The following is an 18,896-nucleotide window of genomic DNA, read 5'->3' as shown; positions in this document are numbered from 1 at the left end:
TCATAATAACGGCAGCTCGCGCCACGTTGGGTATAGTGTATCTGAAAACTTTTCAAACTTCCAAAACTGCTGAACTGCAAATCCAGGATGAGACGTAAACGATTTTCTAGCTTGTCGATCTTACTGAGCTTTACTAGTTCACGTTTGTACTGGCAGTACAAATTACTTGAGGTAGAATAGAGACAGCTAGTTACTGTGGTAGAGGCATGGTAGAAGCATCGAGAAAGAAATCAGTGGGAGGAGCTATGTTTTTTATTAAATATATTGTTTACGATCTCTATGACATATTTTTATCCTAACCTTAATAACCGAACAAAAAAAAGTTCTGTCTGTGGTTCAAACCATAGAGTAAAATTCAAATGAAATTATGTCTTTTTTTGACACTGGTAAACGCCAGGAGATAAATATGTCAAAGTTACTATATCAAAGAGAATTATGACGTGAATCATTATTAGAGATTGCTACTCGAAGATTGCTACTAAGTACTTATAGTAATTATAAAAATGATTATTCATAGTATTTCAAAGTTACTACGTCCTAAACAATTCGCAACATCTGTAATATTGGCGCACACGGTAACATGCCCCACTCGGCACCAAAAAATCACCCCGGCCTGTGGCTCTAGCAAGGACTCTTCCGGGGTAGCGCTGAAACGGGCTGAGAAACCGGGAAAAGTTCGCATGGGATTCATACCTGAGGAATGGTTCCTGTTCTTCCATCCAAAAACGGGCGTCACCGGCCCATACGTGTTCGGTATAGTCGTCGCAAACTATCTGTTCAGTAAAGAAATCTACGTGATGGAACACGAATATTACACCGCCTTGTCCATCGTCCCGATAATGTATTTGGCTGCCACGAGGCTCGGGCCCGGACTCGCCAAGATGCTAGACAAGGACGTAGATGACTTCGCCAATGAGTTGGAGAAGCGTAGAAAGAATGAGTTAAGCGTTTTCGAAAAAACTGTCAAAGATGCCAAGGAAGCTCAGTGGAGAGCTGAAGGTCAGGAGCTTTTGATAAATGCTAAGAAGGAGAACATCGCGATGCAGCTTGAGGCTGCTTACAGGGAGAGATGTATGCGCATGTTCCTCGCCGTGACAGGTCGTATGGACTACCAGGTGAAGCTGTACCGCACGAGCGCCCGGATCCAGCAGAAGTGGATGCTGCAATGGATTCTTAACAACGTCATGAAATCTATAACCCCAGATTTTGAAAAAGCATATCTGAACAAAGCTATAGAAGACATAGCCGCTTTAGCGAGTCGCACTGCTCAAAAATAACGCGTTTTGTTGTTATCTTTGAATTAAATTAGCAAATGTCATGGTGATGAAAAATTCAATAGATTTTATGTGTAATAAAAAATAACTGTTGTTTTGTAACCATTGATATAAAATTAAAATGCCGAGCTGGTTTCTTGGATACCTTTTTATATTACCCGTGTTATGTTTCAATACCAAAAACAATAGAACCAACAGCAATTGTACCACGACGCCTGAATGTAAGTTGTTCAACCACTTCTTCTTCGTCGTATCACTCTTGGCAGAGCGTTCGTGGTCATCACGAAGCAAAGTCTTTGAGGGCAGATGTTAAACGCCTCACGAGCATTCAACACGTGAGGCGTTCAACCACTGCCTTTGTGTGAAAAGTCTTTAATCACTGGGGATAAGATCAAGAAGGCTGGTCACTGAGAAACAATTTGTAATTATAAATTACTAGCTTATGCCCCGTGGACTCACAAACTTCAAACCACTTTTTTACCCAATACTTTCTTTCTTAGGATGCCATAACAGCTATCTGCATGCCAACAGCCCGACCTGTTCGGTAGAGCAGCTGTGCGTTGATAGATCAGTCAGTCAGTGAGTCAGCTTTTCCTTTTATTAACCCCCGACCCAAACAAAGGGGTATTATAAGTTTGACGTGTGTATCTGTGTATCTGTCTGTGTAAATATAAATGAATGAATCGATTTTAATTTAGTTTTTTTTTTGAAAGGTGGCTTGATCGAGAGTGTTCAGAACATCGGTTCAGCCGTTTGAAAGTCATCAGCTCTTTTCTAGTTTTCTTATAGAAGTTTTTGTGTCGGGGGTTTTTTAAATTTTAAGTTATAAGTAGGCACATTCAGATTAGAGAGGCTCTAAAGAAAGGCTCTTACTTTGGAGCCTAATGAAATATTCAAAGAATTTCGAATATCTATTTTGAAACCACTCAAATATTTTAGACATTCATTTCCTAAATCTGGATCAAGCAACAATCTGCAAGTTTCAACCGAATGGTCATGATTGTGATGGAACCGGGTGGTCACGGCAAAGGTAAGTTTTATGGCTAGATATAAATAAATAAATTATTATTTTGTATTCGCATCGCAAGACCAATTACATAATAAATAAATGCTTCTAAAAGCCTACTTAAACACTTCTCTATTGGAACTGAAGCTAGTCAGTTAGGCTCTAATTAGACCAGAAAGCTGTACACCAAAACCATTTTAAGTGCTATGGTTTTTTAATGGGGTCCACGCTTTTAGAAAAAAAATAGTGTTGGTGACAACGATGCAGTCTAAGATGGACGCGGGTCAACTTGAAAGGTTTAATAGTTTTAAATCGAGAACGCTCTAGGACGAAGAATACGTCTAAATGCGATATGGTTAGGTTGTCTCAGGTAAAATGAGAAGGGGGTACCAGCCAGGTAACCTCCCCGTGAGCTTGAGTGTTGTGAGTAACAGCAGCGCTTGGGCCGGTGTACCCTGGTAACATGGTTAACGATTTTTCTCTTTGTGAAATATTGTTAGCCACGGCTAATTGATGTGGCAGGGAGGTGGTTTTGTCCGCGCGTCCTTCTGAGTGTCCCGAGCAGAGGACGCAGTAGACGCACCCATGGGGCATAGCCCCAGGAGTGGAGGGTGTGGCTGTGTATAGTGGTTGGTGATGAGGTTTCATCACCCACCGAGTCACTGGCAGCCCCACCGGTCCAGTTTGGTGACGGGCGAGCGAGATGTTGAGTATGGGGAACGTGGAATGGGAATTGCCCTCCCTGCAAACCTTAGCCCTCGGGAGGACCTATGGATGATAGACATGGGGCGGTCCGCCGTTCATAGTGTGGTCCTCGGGTTGGTTGGTGTGCTGTGTTTTCGGTATGCTTCTAAGGCTGTCAGGGAGCACAGAGTATCCCAGTGGTGGGTCTGCTGAGGCGGACATCCGCTGGCGGAGTATCGAGGTGTGGTCGGTCCCTTAAGCTCCGTCATCAGCAGTGGGATGGAATTTCGCCAGGAGTCCGACATAACTACTGCCGGTGGTAGGTATCTATGGCGGATTTTCCTCACGAAAAAAAAGGTAAAATGAGAAGAAATGTTTTTGTTTCCTTTGGTTGTATCTCCAATAATACAATACATTCTAGCAAGATTGTAAGAAGATTTATAATATTTATAGTGAGTCCAAAATAACTAAAATTACTTTTGCAGATTCTACTATGACTTAAAGTTAGAGGACTGCAAGACGTCCTCTATCGGAAACTGTCCGTTTAATCTTAACACCTTCACCACATTATCCGACTGCCACAATACTTGTCGAGGTACGTACCCATTTCTTTTTAAGAGTTCCGTATCTCAAAAGGAAAAAAGGAAACCTTAAATAGGATCACTTCGTTGTCTGTCTGTCTGTCTGTCGTGTCTGTTAAGAAATCTGTAGGGTGCTTCCCGTGGACCTAAAAGTATGAAATTTGGCAGGTAGGTAAATCTTATAGCACACGTAAAGGAAACAATCCGAAAACTTTGAATTTGTGTGGAGGGGCGAAATTATTTAATTTATTATGATGACCGGTTAGGAAGGATTTGTACTACTGGAACCGTTACTTTGGGGGCCTCCCTCAGCGCGTATTAGTAGGCTCCGGGATCTTTTCCGAAATCTGAAGATATCGGTGCCCCCCTGACACGACGTTTTTTGGGAGTACACAACAAGTTATCTCTACGGGACGACCCATAGAGATAACTTGTTGTGTACGAAGTTTGGTAGGGGTGCCAATAGAGCCCTATTACTAACCCTCTAATACTGTCCGTCCGTCTGTCTATCAGCGGGCTGAATATCATGAACCGTAATAAGCAGAGAGTTGAAATTTTCACAGTTTGTGTTTTTATTGCCGTATAACAATAAATAATAAAAAAAACAAGATGGATCTCACTTGGCGTTAAGTGGAGTATCTCCTGATGGATAGATTGGCTGTCTGACCAATATTCCTTAAGTAAATATTAGTTTAAATTAAAGGAACCCAGTTTATTGTAAATATATTCCTCACAGATGTCGGCGCTAAGCCGGTTCCCGCAGCCCTTGCGCCTAGAATATTTTGTCGGTTGCAATTCGACTTTGGACGTTGCAATAGTTATCATCCCAGGTAATTGTATAAAAGGTGAATGTTAGGTATTTAGATGCAACAGAGGAAGGAATGCTTTGGCAGATTATATTACATTGTTGATTATATATTGTTTTACTAGTTTACTAGACGATGCCCACGACTTCGTCCGCGTGGACCACACAAATTCCCTTACAAAAATCCTTTCTTAGTGGATGTTTGCGTCATAATAGCTATCTGCATGCCAAATTTCAGCCCAATACATCCAGTAGTTTGAACTGTGTGTTGATAGATCAGTCAGTCAGTCACCTATTCTTTCAATAAACTATGTTTAGATTTAGCCAATCGCCAGTGGAATAGTGGCTAACAAATATTCCGGTTACAGCTGGTACTACGACGTAACGATACGACGCTGTCGGGGCTTCTCCTATAGCGGCTGCGGTGGAAACAGGAATCGGTTCCGATCGCAGCAGGCCTGCTCCACGGCCTGCAGCGGGGTCAAGTAGCGCAAGCCAGATCTCAGTTAAACCTTACAGCAAACGTCATTCTTTACTGTACTTCCTTCTGGCCGCAGCTTCTCTGCTGCAGCGGTGACCTGCATCTACACCTGCAGCAGGCTTGAGCACAAACCAGACCTCAATCAAACCCTCTCGCAAACATATTTTTTTGCTTCACCTCTGTCTTAACGTGACTTTTGGTACAGCGGCTGTGGCAGCTACCTGAAACTCTTTCACTCACAGCAGACTTGAGCCACAGACCTCAATTAAACCCTGCCGCAAACATCCCCTTTCTTGGCGTGGCTTTTCGTTCAGCGATTGTTGCGGCGACCTGGACCTCTTTTAGTCGCAGTTATTTGCCTACTGTAAATATTTTAAGTGCTGGTCTAAGCGAAGTCATAGGTACCTATTAATATTAATTCATAAATGACTGTGGGTAGTAAATTACTTAGTTCTATTTTGTCGATGTTGATTTTAGAGATGGAAACTCTTGCTAGGCACTCCCAGCAAGATTTAACCGGTAAATGTAACTGCAAAATACTTTTTAATTAAAATCGTCTCATTAAAACGCGGATGATGTTATTTTAAAACCTGGTTTTAGTTCTAAAATGTTTTACTTGTATACTGCAAGTAATTAATTTTGCAGCATCACTATCCGAGCTTTTAAGGTTATGCAGTACTGACGACCCACTTTCTGTTAAAAATATTTTCATAAATGTACTCATAATGCACTTAACATAATGTTTCATTTATATTTACGATGAGATTTGAAATGGAGATAACATTATTACATCCTAACTTAGCGCATAGGCTACAAATTATCCCGGAAAAAAGCTCCGACGCGATTTTTCAAAAACCTATAAGTATTCACGCGGACGAAGGCGCGGGCATCGTCTAGTAGAAAGATAATAATGTCCTTCTAGCCTCATCCGAATTTCCATCCACCAATCTCCATAAAGATTAGGTAGCCATCTGCTCGGTATATATTAAAGGACTACAAATGTTTGCACAAACACGGATGCACTATCTATTCCCTCACTCTCATAACCTGATGGAACCGAAATCCCGATAACACTGGAGAGAGATCAGGCGCAGGACCGTAAGCTTTGCAGTACCCGGCAGAAAATATTGCACATCGAACTTTAGTACGAGATAATGATATTGTAGAGCGTTCAGACCGACGCGCCGATACGTCACATAGGTATGACAGAGACAACGATCTGCAAAGCTGAAATCTCTTTCTAAAATTCGATGTGCAATATTTTCTACTGATACCTATACACCGTGAAACACCGCCATTCATCAAATTCCGGGCTAATACCTACTGAGAATTTCTTGACAGAAAACCTAATGCCTAATTATTTGACCCGACCCGGGAATCGAACCAGGGACCTTGTCATCCGCAGACAAACATGTTAACCAGTAGATCAACGAGGTCACGAGGAGAATTTCATTAATTGGGCAACAGTGCGCATTTTCATTAGCTCAACGGGTTATGAAGCTGAAGTGGCAATGGACAGCGCACATACTTAGTTCTGAAAACCGACAGATGTTGGGGTCCCAACTCCCTAGGTGCTGCAATTGGAAGCCCCCCCCCCCCCCCCCCTCACTAAGTGGACAGACGACATCAAATGAGTCGCAGAGAGCCGCTGGATTCAAGCGGCGTACGACCTGTACGCCGCCTAAATCCAGACGTGTGGACTGTCGAAGGCCCTACCATGCCATCTCCTACCGGAGCTTGGCGGCTATTAGGGCTATCTGCACCGGGTGCTCTGTTTTTTGCTGTAATATCAATATTTATTGAACCGTCTCATTTTAAACGGGTACTTCATTTTAAAGTCATAATCACGCCACCCGGCAGCTGGCACTCTTCAGATTAATGAGAGGGTTATTATAACACTCCAATGCATTTAATGAGCTCGACACCTCGTTGCGTCGTTCCATTTGACCCCTCTTTTAGGATTCCGTATCAAAATAATAACAAAGGAACCCTAGAAGGTTAGCTCTAAGTAGGACGGAGATTCTGTTGACATTTTTTCGCGATGGTACGATAGAGTTCAGTTTTATTAAAATATGATGCCCGCAAAATATTTCACGTACATTTAGTTTTAATTTCTCACGTGGAAACTTTTTGCTCTTATATCATAAAAAAAACCTGCCAAGTGCGAGTCAGACTCGCGCACCCAGGTTTCCGTACTCGGGTCATATTTTCGACATTTTGCACGATAAATCAAAAACTATTATGCATAAAAATAAATAAAAATCTGTTTAAGAATATAGATGTAAAGCCCTTTCATACTTGGTATGGTCATCTTACTTTGAAAATTGAAACACATTTTAATTGTTTTTTAATGATGTAACCACAAATTCAGGGTTTTCAGGAGCATTTTTACTTTCATGTTCCTCTGTGCAGGCTGAGGGCTGCGGAATGTCGGTGATAACTGATACCTACGAAAAGGTGCTTAGTTCGTTTATTACTGTATGCCTCATGGCGCAATAGTTTCACGTTAACCGTACTTAATCCCTTGAAAAGATTCCTTAGAAAATACAAAATGGGAACACAGGCGACATTGTAATTGGATGAAATGAATATCTACGGGGCAAGTAGGGCGATGATTTTGGTTATTCGTTTAAGAGATGACGTATATATCCTACTTAATGTTATAAAAGCGAAAGTTTGTGTGTATATATGGGTGTTTGTTACTCTTTCACGCAAAAAGTACAGCTGAAATTTGGAAGGGAGCTCCATTGTTTAAATTTCATAGAAAAGTCTAAAATTTTATCAATTTATCCTCAGAAATAACTAAGGGTGGCTCTCTTCTAAAATCAATGAATTTATCAAACAAAAACTTCTGAGGCATGTGCCAAATAGGGTTCTTGGTTGGATCTATTAGGGAATAAGGGGCAACGTATACGGTGCAACATACAGAAACTGGATTCAAACATACATAAATACATAGGCTGCTAAAATCACAACCCTTCCTTTTGGCTTTGCCGCAGTCGGGTAAAAATAGGGAGGATGAATAAAAAAGTAAAAATAGGGAATATGAGAGGCGCCGCTGTTGCTATTAAAAGGAAGATGGCATCCTTCTCTTCCGTTATATTCTGCCAGTACTCAAACTAACCTGAAATTCAAGTGGGTAATATAAATTATTTTAAAATACACAGAAAATATCGTACTAAACTAATAAAATTCAAGTATCAAATAAAAATAAATGGTAGCGTGAACGTGTCTTGTGAAAATTTCTCGCGATTTTCTTTGGTATTCCACCATTTTTCCCCGGAGATCATAAAATGTGCCAAAAAGGTCCCCGAAGCACAATTTTGTATGAGAACTTGTTAGTACAAACTTACAAACCAAAGGGGTTTACATATTTATTTATTAAAAAATATCCAATCCCATCCAATCCATTCAGCCTGTAAGCGTCCACTGCTGGCCATAGGCCTTTCCAAGAGCGCGCCACCAAACACAGTCCTCCGCCTTCCTCTGGGCTGGGCAGCTATGCTGATCCTTTGCGTAAAAAAAATCTTGTAATAATCAACATTTGCATCATTCTAACTTATAACCAAACAAATAGATACTATATATTATAGTAGGATTTGTTCGCGTGGGCCGGGAGTCTGTTCAGTCTACTTTTAGTTTAGTCTGTGATTTTGGCATGCCCTCATTAAGCCTGAAGACTTCGAGCCTTAATGGTGCTATGCCAATTAGGGAGTATCTTATCAAGTAGGTATTCGCCCTACCTATCGCAGGGCTGATAATTTTGGAAGAATTTTAACATAATTTTGTGGTGACGCGTTTGACCGAGTCTAAAAATAACCTGAAAAATGTAAAATACATTAGCAAAAGCACTTTATGTTAACGTTAATCAAGGATAAGAGCGCCTAATTATGATGACCACAGAACGACATCTATATAGTAAGTAGTTACTGGACACTATAATGGTCATTTCGAACAAAATTTTACGGACTGTAAATTCGTTATTGGTCATACCTATTCATTTTCATAGTAAGTACTGGATTTTTGTTTGAAATAGCCCTGCATAAAAATAAAGTCTTCAAAAGTACCTATCTACTAAAAGTCTACGAATAATGTATGCCCTCGATTGGCCCATCCCTGAGTTACACATACCTAGATACTACTTACCTGTAGTACGCGACAGTTCGAGATGGCAACCGGAGTCCTACACACCCACATAGACCCCACGCTATTACAGTGCGGGATATATCCTAAAACTGTGGTGCGGGATAGCGCGGGTGATGCGTTTTTGTGCGGGTCGCCTTATAAGTTATAACCCGATTGCCAACTCGACCCGTCGCATACTAAACTTTACCTATCGATATGGGTAATAATTTATGGCTCATTAATTTTATCATTCAAGTGGATAGACAAACAGTCAGGCAGATGTGATAGAACTATGAACTCTCAACAAATGGTTTTTTTTATTAGATTTTATAAGTTCAAGTGTAAATTAAAAATTTATAACACGACCGACAAGTGAAGGTTACAGAACTAGAAAAGAGCTGATAACTTTCAAACGGCTGAACCGATTTTCTTGGATTATAGCTAAGAACACTCTGGATCAAGCCACCTTTCAAACAAAAAAAAAACAAATTAAAATCGGTTCATTAGTTTAGGTGATGCCACAGACAGATACACAGATACGTAAACACATCAAACTTATAAAACCCTTCTTTTTGGGTCGGGGGTCAAAAAGAATATACCGTATGTCGAATACTTTAAAAACAACTATCCGAAAGGTCAAATGTTGTGTCGTGAAAAATATGGAAGTTATAAGCGGCACGTGAACGAGTTTTCTATTTCGAGTCCGGCTTTCAGCTTCATGACAAGTTGACACCTATTATGATATTACGAGAATTTTTTATCGAATATATTTTTTATATTCTCCAATGAAATATTTTTGCCCCCGATGCAAATAGAGGGATGTTATCACTACCCATATTATAAATGCGAAAGTGTGTTTGTTTGTTTATTTCTTGGTTTCTTGGTTTGTCCTTCAATCACATCGGGGTGTCCTAGAGCAACCGATCGAGTCTATCTTGATGGGACATGATGATGTCCTTAAGATAGGACGTGTTTGCCTGTGGACTCTGTGAACTGTAACATAAGGGTGAAAATGGATTATTGACGACCCCCTTGGCGCAGTGACAGCGCTGTGGTCTTATTCGTGGCCGGTCCCAGGTTCGATTCCCGGCAGGTGTTTGGAATTTCGTTATTTTTAATTCTTTAGTTTGGTCTGGTGGGAGGCTTCGGCCGTGGCTAGTTACCACCCTACCGGCAAAGCCGTGCCGCTAAGCGATTGAGCGATCCAACACGATTCCGTGTGTTCCAAAGGGGTTTGGGTTCAATAAAACTGCCATACCCCATCCTGGTTAGCCCGCTTCAATCTTAGACTGCACCATCACTTACCATCCGGTGAGATTGCGGTCAAGGGCTGCGTTGTGTCTGAATAAAATAAAATAAAACTTGGGCGAGTAGAGTCTTGCGGTACTTACATCATATTTTATGGGGATGGAGTAAGTTAACATTGATAGACACAACATGGCAGCCCTGAGCAGGTGTAGGTATTTATCACGCTCCATTACCCCGACCGCTCGGACGTTGCTCTGGGGGAGGGAACGTGGACGATTATAGAGATTCACGGATTTTGCGACTTCTGTATTTCTGTGATGGCCTAGTACATTAAATATCATAGACATTTCATAAGATGCCCGGTGCCTGGTGCACTTTGAGCGCCCGTTGTGCCAGATCCTTTTTTCCACGCACATGCAAACTGTGGAATCAACTGCATTCGGCGGTGTTCCCATTAGATTACAACATGGGGTTATTCAAGGGGCCGACGTTGGTCCACTCTTGAACTCCTGAACACCTAAACTCCTGAAAGGCCGGCAACGCATTGGCGGTTCCTCTGGTACTGCAAATGGTCATGGGCGGCGGTAATCACTTCACATCAGGTGACCTGCCTGCTCCCTTGCTCGCTATTTTTATTTTAAAAAAAGGTTATTACAGTTTGTTGTCTTAAAGCTCGCTTGATAAAGTACCGTTGGTACAATTTTACATCCATACTAATATTATAAAATGCGAAAGTGTGTCTGTCTGTCTCTCTGCTAGCTTTTCACGGCCCATCCATGAAATCAATTTTTAATGAAATCTTGTACAAATTTAGTTTCTATCTCGGATACATGATATCTTAGCATGGGGGCAATTTATTAAGTAGAGTAGTAATTTTAGTTTTTATTCTTTTTTATTTAAAAAAAGGGGGGCCATCAGAGTGGTCAATTTTAGACCGTTTTTGTGACGGGGTCTTAAAAACTAACCTGGTTAGGAATTTGAAATTTCGGTATATTACGTACCATGCCTATACTGTATTTTAAATAAATGTATGTAATTTTTGGTGGCGCTCCAAAATCGATGATTTATTCTGAAAACAATAGTTTGTAGTTTGTAAAATTGACCAAAATAAACAAACATTTTTGGGGTTTTTCTTTCACGGTTTGTTGCAATGGCTCGGAAATGAAATATCTTATGCACCCAAAATATATTGTCCATTAAAAAAAAATGTTCATAATTATGTAGGTACGGAACCCTAAAAGCAAGGCCAGACTCGCACTTGACCATTTTTTAGGGTTCCGTACCTCAAAAGGAAAAACGGAACCCTTATAGGATCACTTTGTTGTCTGTCTGTCTGTCCGTCTGTCCGTCCGTCCGTCGTGCCTGTCAAGAAAACCTATAGGGTACTTCCCGTTGACCTAGAATCATGAAAATTGGCAGGTAGGTAGATCTTATAGTACGAGTAAAGGAATAAATACGAAAACCGTTAATTTGTGGTTACAAATCAATTTTCAAAGTAAGATAACTACATCAAGTGGGGTATTATATGAAAGGTATTTACTTGTACTTACATTCTAAAACAGATTTTTATTCATTTTAAAAATAATAGTTTTTGATTTATCGAGCAAAATGTCGGGAAAAATACCCGAGTACGGAACCCTCAGTGCGCGAGTCTGACTCGCACTTGGCCGGTTTTTTAGCTTATCCCGGGCCGAGCTTTAATTTCGGCTGAAGTGAGCGGGTGAAGTGTACACGTTTTCGCTCTTATTCTGAGGGCGACCCTCTTTCTTCGCTGAAAAACTGCCCTAATAGCCATTTAACTTTCCTAACACGTTGTTTCATTTATACTTAATCCTAAATTAGATCTGGTGCTCCTGGTGGTGCTGGTTGGTGATCCTGGAGGATTTTTTCTGAAAATGTTTAAATATTCAATTTTGCAGTTTTACGTATATAAAAAGTAGTTAACAATTTTATCGAAGTGGTAGTGGTACCTATTATGGTGGACCTTGGTATCAAGGGAGATGCGGATTTGATACGCAACTGTACGCAACGCTTGCAGATGGAGTCAAGTTTTTGATAACAACTTACCTATTTATTTAATTTAAAAATAGTACCTTTACTTACGACAGTTCTGCATGCGTTGAATTTCGTAGTCTCTGGCTCATAAACGACTATACATATATTGAAAAACATATATACAGAGATGTACAGTCGATATAAAAGTTTGAAAGCATAAAATGTTGGACATTGGGGGCAAAGTTACACGCACGTGTAGCATCAGTAAAGTTTGCGTTATAAGTGTGAGGTAACTTTGCCCCTTGCTCGCCTGACCAAACACCGGCTGTTTAGTGCGGAGTTGCTCAAATCGAGGCAACTGCTCCCGCGGGAGCAGATAACAAATGACGAAACAATCATAATATCGCCGTCGGTGGCCCGCCGAGGCATGCGATACACAGGCGACCAACTTGCTCTCCGACATATTATCCAACCAAGTGTTGGCACATGGGAAAAAATTGCAGTGTTCTGTTGCTTTTAAAAAATCGCACATTACGTCTACACAAAAAAAAAATTTACTAAAAACGTTGTTATATTGACAAGAGCATTACTGCATTATATGTATTATTTTTAAAAAACCAATCGTCGGCAACATGTCGGCAACCATTCGGCAACATTACTTGGCCTGTCACATACCATAAGTCATCTTTTGAGATCAACAGTGGACTTTTGTCACGATGACGTGAGCGAGAGTGAAAAAACCGTGGTGATGAGGATAAAATTTTTAATAAAAGATGGATAAAAGCATGCATACATACTTAGTCAACAAAGCAATACCTGATCATATTACCGTGCCTGATCTGTGAGTAGAAATAAGATCAGTAAAATAAAAATGTTTATCTATGTATAAATTACCGACGTTTCATTGGCGATCTGCGAACCACGTTACCTTACCAAGGAATTTATGGTCCTTGAACAGAACAAGAATTCATAAAGGGGTCGCGTTTTAACAAAAGGGCAAAAGGGTGTCGTCGTTTCACACAAGTTAGAGCTAAGTTAGCGGTCGTTACAGACAATTCGAGACTACTTGACTTTAACAAGAGGCATAGGCACCTACACATATTATGTATTACGAATCTCTGTGTTTTAATAGTAAATCCCACATAGGTACCCGATTTCCGGGTAGACACCCAAAAAAGAGATCCAAAAGTTTGTTCCGGTATCGGAAGTTCGAGGAGCGGCTACTAAATTGCATTACGTACTCGTATCACTAATGGCACCTAATGGGTTGGAACGCGAGCATGTGGGCGGGAGGAAGTTGGTCCTGTCGGTAGAGGCTTTAGCGGCGGAAAGCGCGGGCGACGTTGCCGCTCCGCTCCCGCCACCGCCTCCGTGGAGCCCAAGCCGCGCTGAAAGTTTCCGACAGCGGCCGCCATTCCGCACTTAGCGCCTCGGTGCTTGGAGCCCCGAGTCTCGGCCCGCACGCTCGGTGCTCGGCAGTCGGCACTCAGTTCGCACCGCGCGCTGCCTCCCCTCGACGACCGCGTGCCTGTACCGCCGCGCCGCGCCAAACTTACAAACTCACTCTCCAAAACCTGTTCCCGACACAAAAAACATCTATTACGAAACAAGATTCACTTCGAAGCTCCCTCGATGACCTGAGACGGTCCGCGTTCGCATCTAAAAACTTTATCGTGCCCGTGAAAACTCGGACGAAACTTTTAAAAGTTTTCGACGTGTGTAAGCTCCGGTCATGGTTACCCGAAGTTCTCAATAAACCGGTAAGTGAAACGGACATTACTGGAAAAATATTGTTCAAAGAGCTCGAATACAACTTTAGATGTAGTCATAGAGATGCGTGAGTGGGTTGATCGGTTGCTTGGAATAACTATTTATTTAGTTATAAAGTTGCAGTCGTCGGATTCCACAAACCTCACGCCTCGCCACTCCTCGCTAGTCAACAAAGGCTCGGTTTATAAACATTTAATTTCAAGGAACTGGGTCCACATTGTGGTCTCATAACACGCACATAATGTCTGTTAGTCGTTGGTTTCTTGTTGCTTATTGTAGTTGACTCTAATTGGCTCTGCCCCAGAAACTTTACACCAAAACATTCCGTCTTACTAATAAAAATTAAAACTCTAATTACACCATTTCATACATGAACTAACGTGTACCTAATATAAATCATATTGATAACTTTTACCTAGCGGATAAATTTTTATTAGTATGTAAGAATAGCCAAACAGAATAGTCTTTGTTGTTCAACTACCGCTAAGCCGTTTTGCTCCTGGGATAAAATATGTCTAGAGATAATGATTTTAATAGCCCGGTTCAATTTGTGACTTTTTAATTATAATCCTATTTTAATTCTTTCGGCATTCCCATAAATTTTATTAAATTTGAATGTACCTACCTAGGTAATTTTGGACTAAGAACTATCAACTTACATATTTTACCAAAGTACATAATTATTATGACAGACGGACAATTGCAAATTCATCTAATTAGACTCGGGTACAAAAAATTGGAGTAACTGAGCTGATGCCAAGTGCATTTGGACAACAATATAATTATTAATATTTTATTATTAATATTATTATAATTTTAGGTCAACAAAGTTGTTCCACAACTTTGTTGAACTGAATTAGGTAGGTAGTAGGTAAGTATGTAAGTATCTACTTATTGGAAGCTCAACTGTTTCAAGTTCTTCGCTAAAACTTCGTTAAAACCTAGTTCACAGCCAATAAATGAAATAATCGTAAAATGCTTCTTGCTGAAGTCGAAAGTTTTTCTGCAAAGTATTTCTTCAAAAACCTCATAGTTCAGTAGGTTTCTACTTGAACTTCTTAGCTTACCCATCGGTGTCTTACCTACCAGCATAATTGATTTAAATAAGCGGATAAAAGATAAATTAATAATTATTATTTAACATTCTTGGGATGATTGATATACAGAGGAATGCACTTTGAAAGGGCCGGGGCTGCGAACATTGTAACCTGTGGGCAATACAGAGTAATACAGATATGACTAAAACCTTTGTTTACTGGCCTTAAAGTATTGCATTAGGTGATGCAGGATGATTCATACTAAATGATACTGCACCAGGTGCGGTTATAAGTTATAATACAACTAAATGTCGACAACAAATTCAATGTAAAACTAGTCGTTGTCTGATATACGATAATCACGACCATTGTAGGACAGTTCCATTACGTCATACAAATTCCTTAAAATAACATCTTCATCATCATAATGATAAACCCATCGTGAACACGGATTTACTCTCAGAAGAGTAGGGTTTAGGCCGTAGTTCACCACGCTAGCTTGGATTAGCCATTGGCACACTGTGATTTCACACACCTTTTGAGAACATTATGGAGAACTCTTAAGCAGGTAGATTTTCTCAAGATGTTTGCCTTCACTGTTAAAGCAAGTGATTTTTCAATGCTGAACACACATGCACATAATTACGAAAAGTTAAGCTTAGGCTCTGGGCTATCGCAGACAGTTCCATTCCATCACATGAGACAAATTCCATAAAATAAGACTTTATTCATTGAAAATTAAACGTAAAACTCCACTACAACTTACTAGTAGGTACGAATATTTATTTAAACCACAAACCTTCCAAAACAACAAGATATTTTTAATCCTATAACAAAACAAGTTAAATAGCATTAGGCTTAGACAGGTAAAGCTTGTTTAAGGGTTTCATGATACCATACTCCCTTTTATAGAATAAAGCTTCATACTTATATTAAAAATGTGAAAGTGTGTCTGGGATGTAAACTGTCGGAGATAGCTTACATCAGGCTACTTTTGTTCCGGAAAATCAATGAGCTCCCATGGAATTTTCTAAAAACCCTAAATCCACCTGGACAAAGTCGCGAGCATAATTTATCTGGTACAGGGATAGCTTGCATCCTCGAGTCGGACATAGGCTATTTTTTATCCCGGAAAAACTAAGAGCTCCCACGGGATTAAAAAAATCTAAATTTACACAAACGAAGGGGCGATCATCAGCTAATTAATTTATTTATTTAAACATATTTATTGCTTAATTATTATTATTAATATTTTATTATTATTAGTAGGTATACTGTGACAAATAATAAAATACAGGATAGGCTTAAAAATAAAGGATTAATTTGTATGCTCTTCGTATGTAGAAAATGATGTATGTATAAAAAGCCAATGTGTGTTGAAGCTTTAGGTATGTCTAGGCATCAATCTTGTTCTAAGTTCAAAGTAGCCATCAAGTTACCGACGTGGATCAACATTGCTTACCCTGTACAATCAATAATGATATGGGTTTTCGGAAATAGGTCACACGTCTCTATGCCTCTGAATCTCCCGTTCGTAATTGTTTGAGAATTCATGTTCGCTTGAATGCATGCCTACAAATTACAAACACCACTGTGGGTGATCGTAATCATATATTTATAGGTATTCATATATCATGTACCTATGGTATTCAAGGTATTACAAAACAAGCCTTCAGATAAATTCGCAGAAATATAATTCTTGGTCATACATACGAATATGTATGTAATAAAATGCGAAAGTGTGTCTGTCTGTCTGCTAGCTTTTCACAGTCCATCAGTTTAACCGATTTGGATGGTACAGAGTTAGCTTATATTCCAGGGACGGACATAGGCTACTTTTGTCCGGGAAAGACACAGTATTCCCACGGGATTCTTAAAAGTCTAACCGTTGAACTAATTTGTATGAAATTTGGTGCAGAGATAGCTTACGTCCCGAAAATTAACATAAGCACCTTTTTATCCCGGAAAAGCATAAAGTTCCCACGGGAATTTATCAAAATTTAAAACCACGTGGATGAAGTCGTGGGCATCATCTAGTAATTAAAATGAAACCCAAAACAACAATCACTGTACCTAATTTAAATGAACAACGGATGTAGTAGGGTCTAAATTTTTCATCATCTCAAGCCATCGCCAGCCCACGGGTCCCGGATCTCCTCTCAGAAGAAGGCCATAGTCCACCATGCTGATCAAGTTTGACTTTGCTATCTTGCACACAGATTTGAAAACATTACACGAAGAACTCTAAGGCATGCAGGATTCCTCACGAAAATTTCATTAGGAAACCTTCACAATTAAAGCAAGGCATATTTCATTGCTTAAAATCTTTCCTACCAATTACAATCCGGGTATCTTTAAAACAAGAGTGAATAGGTACCTTCTAGGTAAACGCGTCCCATCTTAGACCACATCATCACTTTCCATCAGGTGTGATTATGGTCAAGCGCTTGGCTATAGTGAAAAAAAATCGCTGAGATTGGCAGCTTTGGCTGTGGCAGAAATGCAGTTAGATTAGAACGTTATTATTTCAATGAAACTATGTTAGCTAAGGAGCTCCCTATGGACCCTCATAGCGGGGAAAGCTGTTTCTGTCCCATAAGAAATGAGACCTAGCGATAATTTAACCTTGTTTATTACCTAGATGTTTAGATGCCTTTGGGTAATACAATTTCAAGGAGCTTTCGATCCCTCTGAAACTCAAAGTCTTTATTTAATTTAAGAAAAGCAAATACTTTTCTCGGAGCAATTGGGCGTTTATTAAGAAATTTGATACATTTTTATTTTATTATCCTACTAGACGATGCCAGCGACTTCGTTCGACTAGAATTTTTAATTTTTTTATTCAGATACAAGTTAGCCCTTGACTGCAATCTCACCTGGTGGTAAGTGTTGATGCAGTCTAAGATGGAAGTGGGCTAAAGATAGGTCAGATGAAGATTTTTTGAAAATTTCGTGGGATCTCTTTAATTTTCCGGGACCTGATTGGCTACTGCAAATTTATGCAAACTATTTCTGTGCCAACTTTCGTTAAAGTGAACCTGATGAGCCGTGTAAAGCTAACGTACCTAAGACTTTTTAACCTCCGACCCAAAAAGAGGGGTGTTATAAGTTTGACGTGTGTATCTGTCTGTGGCATTGTAGATCCTAAACTAATGAACCGATTTTAATTTAGGTTTTTTTGTTTGAAAGGTGGCTTGATCGAGTGTGTTCTTAGCTATAATCCAAGAAAATCGGTTCAGCCGTTTGAAAGTTATAAGCTGTTTTCTAGTTGCTGTAACCTTCACTTGTCGGGAGTGTTATAAATTTTTAATTTATACTTGTAGCTCCTGGAAATGTTTACTCACGGTCGGGGTTTTGTATAGTAGGTTAGGTATCATAAAATTATCATGCCGTGATAAGGCTATCAAGGCGGATGTCTTAACCACTAGGCAGTGGTTAAGACATCCGCCTCCTATTCGGCTGATCAAAGGTTCCCTACCTGAGAGGTATCCATAATGTTCTCATGGGTGTATCAAGTTTGCCGATCTGCACTTGGCCAGCGTCGCGGAGTATGGTCTAAATCTTTTTCGAATATTTTGAATACGGTACACCAAAAATACAGTCTCGCATTTGTATTAAAATTTAAAACCGATATGATATATGTATATGCATAATATGTATGTATATGATATATGTATTAATTTGTACATGTATGTATGTGTATGTATATGTATGCATTTTATATTTTGCTCTTAAGTAACTTAGAATAACCACCAAGTAAGTATACAGAAGTTTAACGCCTGAAGTAGGTAGGTATAGTATGATAGTTCGTCAACTTAAATTAGCTGAAGCACCTAGGGCATCTTTACCGACGGGGTAAAGGAAATTCTGAAATTAATCTCATACACTCC

At 39.9% G+C, this 18,896-nt stretch overlaps 3 protein-coding genes across 3 annotated transcripts in view; all 3 read left to right on the top strand.

Annotated features, from left to right (window-relative positions):
- Positions 1-24: 24 nt before the first annotated feature.
- Positions 25-1,352, top strand: LOC123880572 (ATP synthase subunit b, mitochondrial-like). Its single transcript, XM_045928765.1, has one exon. It carries the CDS (start codon positions 504-506, stop codon positions 1,275-1,277), a length of 774 nt encoding a protein of 257 aa, XP_045784721.1. The 5' UTR covers positions 25-503; the 3' UTR covers positions 1,278-1,352.
- LOC123880581 (kunitz-type serine protease inhibitor bitisilin-3-like) lies at positions 1,313-5,566 on the top strand. The gene is made up of 5 exons (XM_045928777.1): positions 1,313-1,495; positions 2,214-2,304; positions 3,450-3,559; positions 4,282-4,375; positions 4,719-5,566. Exons 1-5 carry the CDS (start codon positions 1,396-1,398, stop codon positions 4,837-4,839), a joined length of 516 nt encoding a protein of 171 aa, XP_045784733.1. The 5' UTR covers positions 1,313-1,395; the 3' UTR covers positions 4,840-5,566.
- Positions 5,567-13,678: 8,112 nt separating this feature from the next.
- The window catches only part of LOC123880049 (carboxyl-terminal PDZ ligand of neuronal nitric oxide synthase protein), a 163,325-nt gene continuing 158,107 nt past the window's right edge, over positions 13,679-18,896 (top strand). The window contains exon 1 of the mRNA XM_045927935.1: positions 13,679-13,959. The gene's annotated coding sequence lies outside the window, so the exon portion shown is untranslated. The remainder of the gene's footprint in view (positions 13,960-18,896) is intronic.

The sequence above is a fragment of the Maniola jurtina genome, chromosome Z, assembly GCF_905333055.1.
Source record: "Maniola jurtina chromosome Z, ilManJurt1.1, whole genome shotgun sequence".
Taxonomy (NCBI): domain Eukaryota; kingdom Metazoa; phylum Arthropoda; class Insecta; order Lepidoptera; family Nymphalidae; genus Maniola; species Maniola jurtina.
This window is presented reverse-complemented; position numbering and strand designations above follow the sequence as displayed.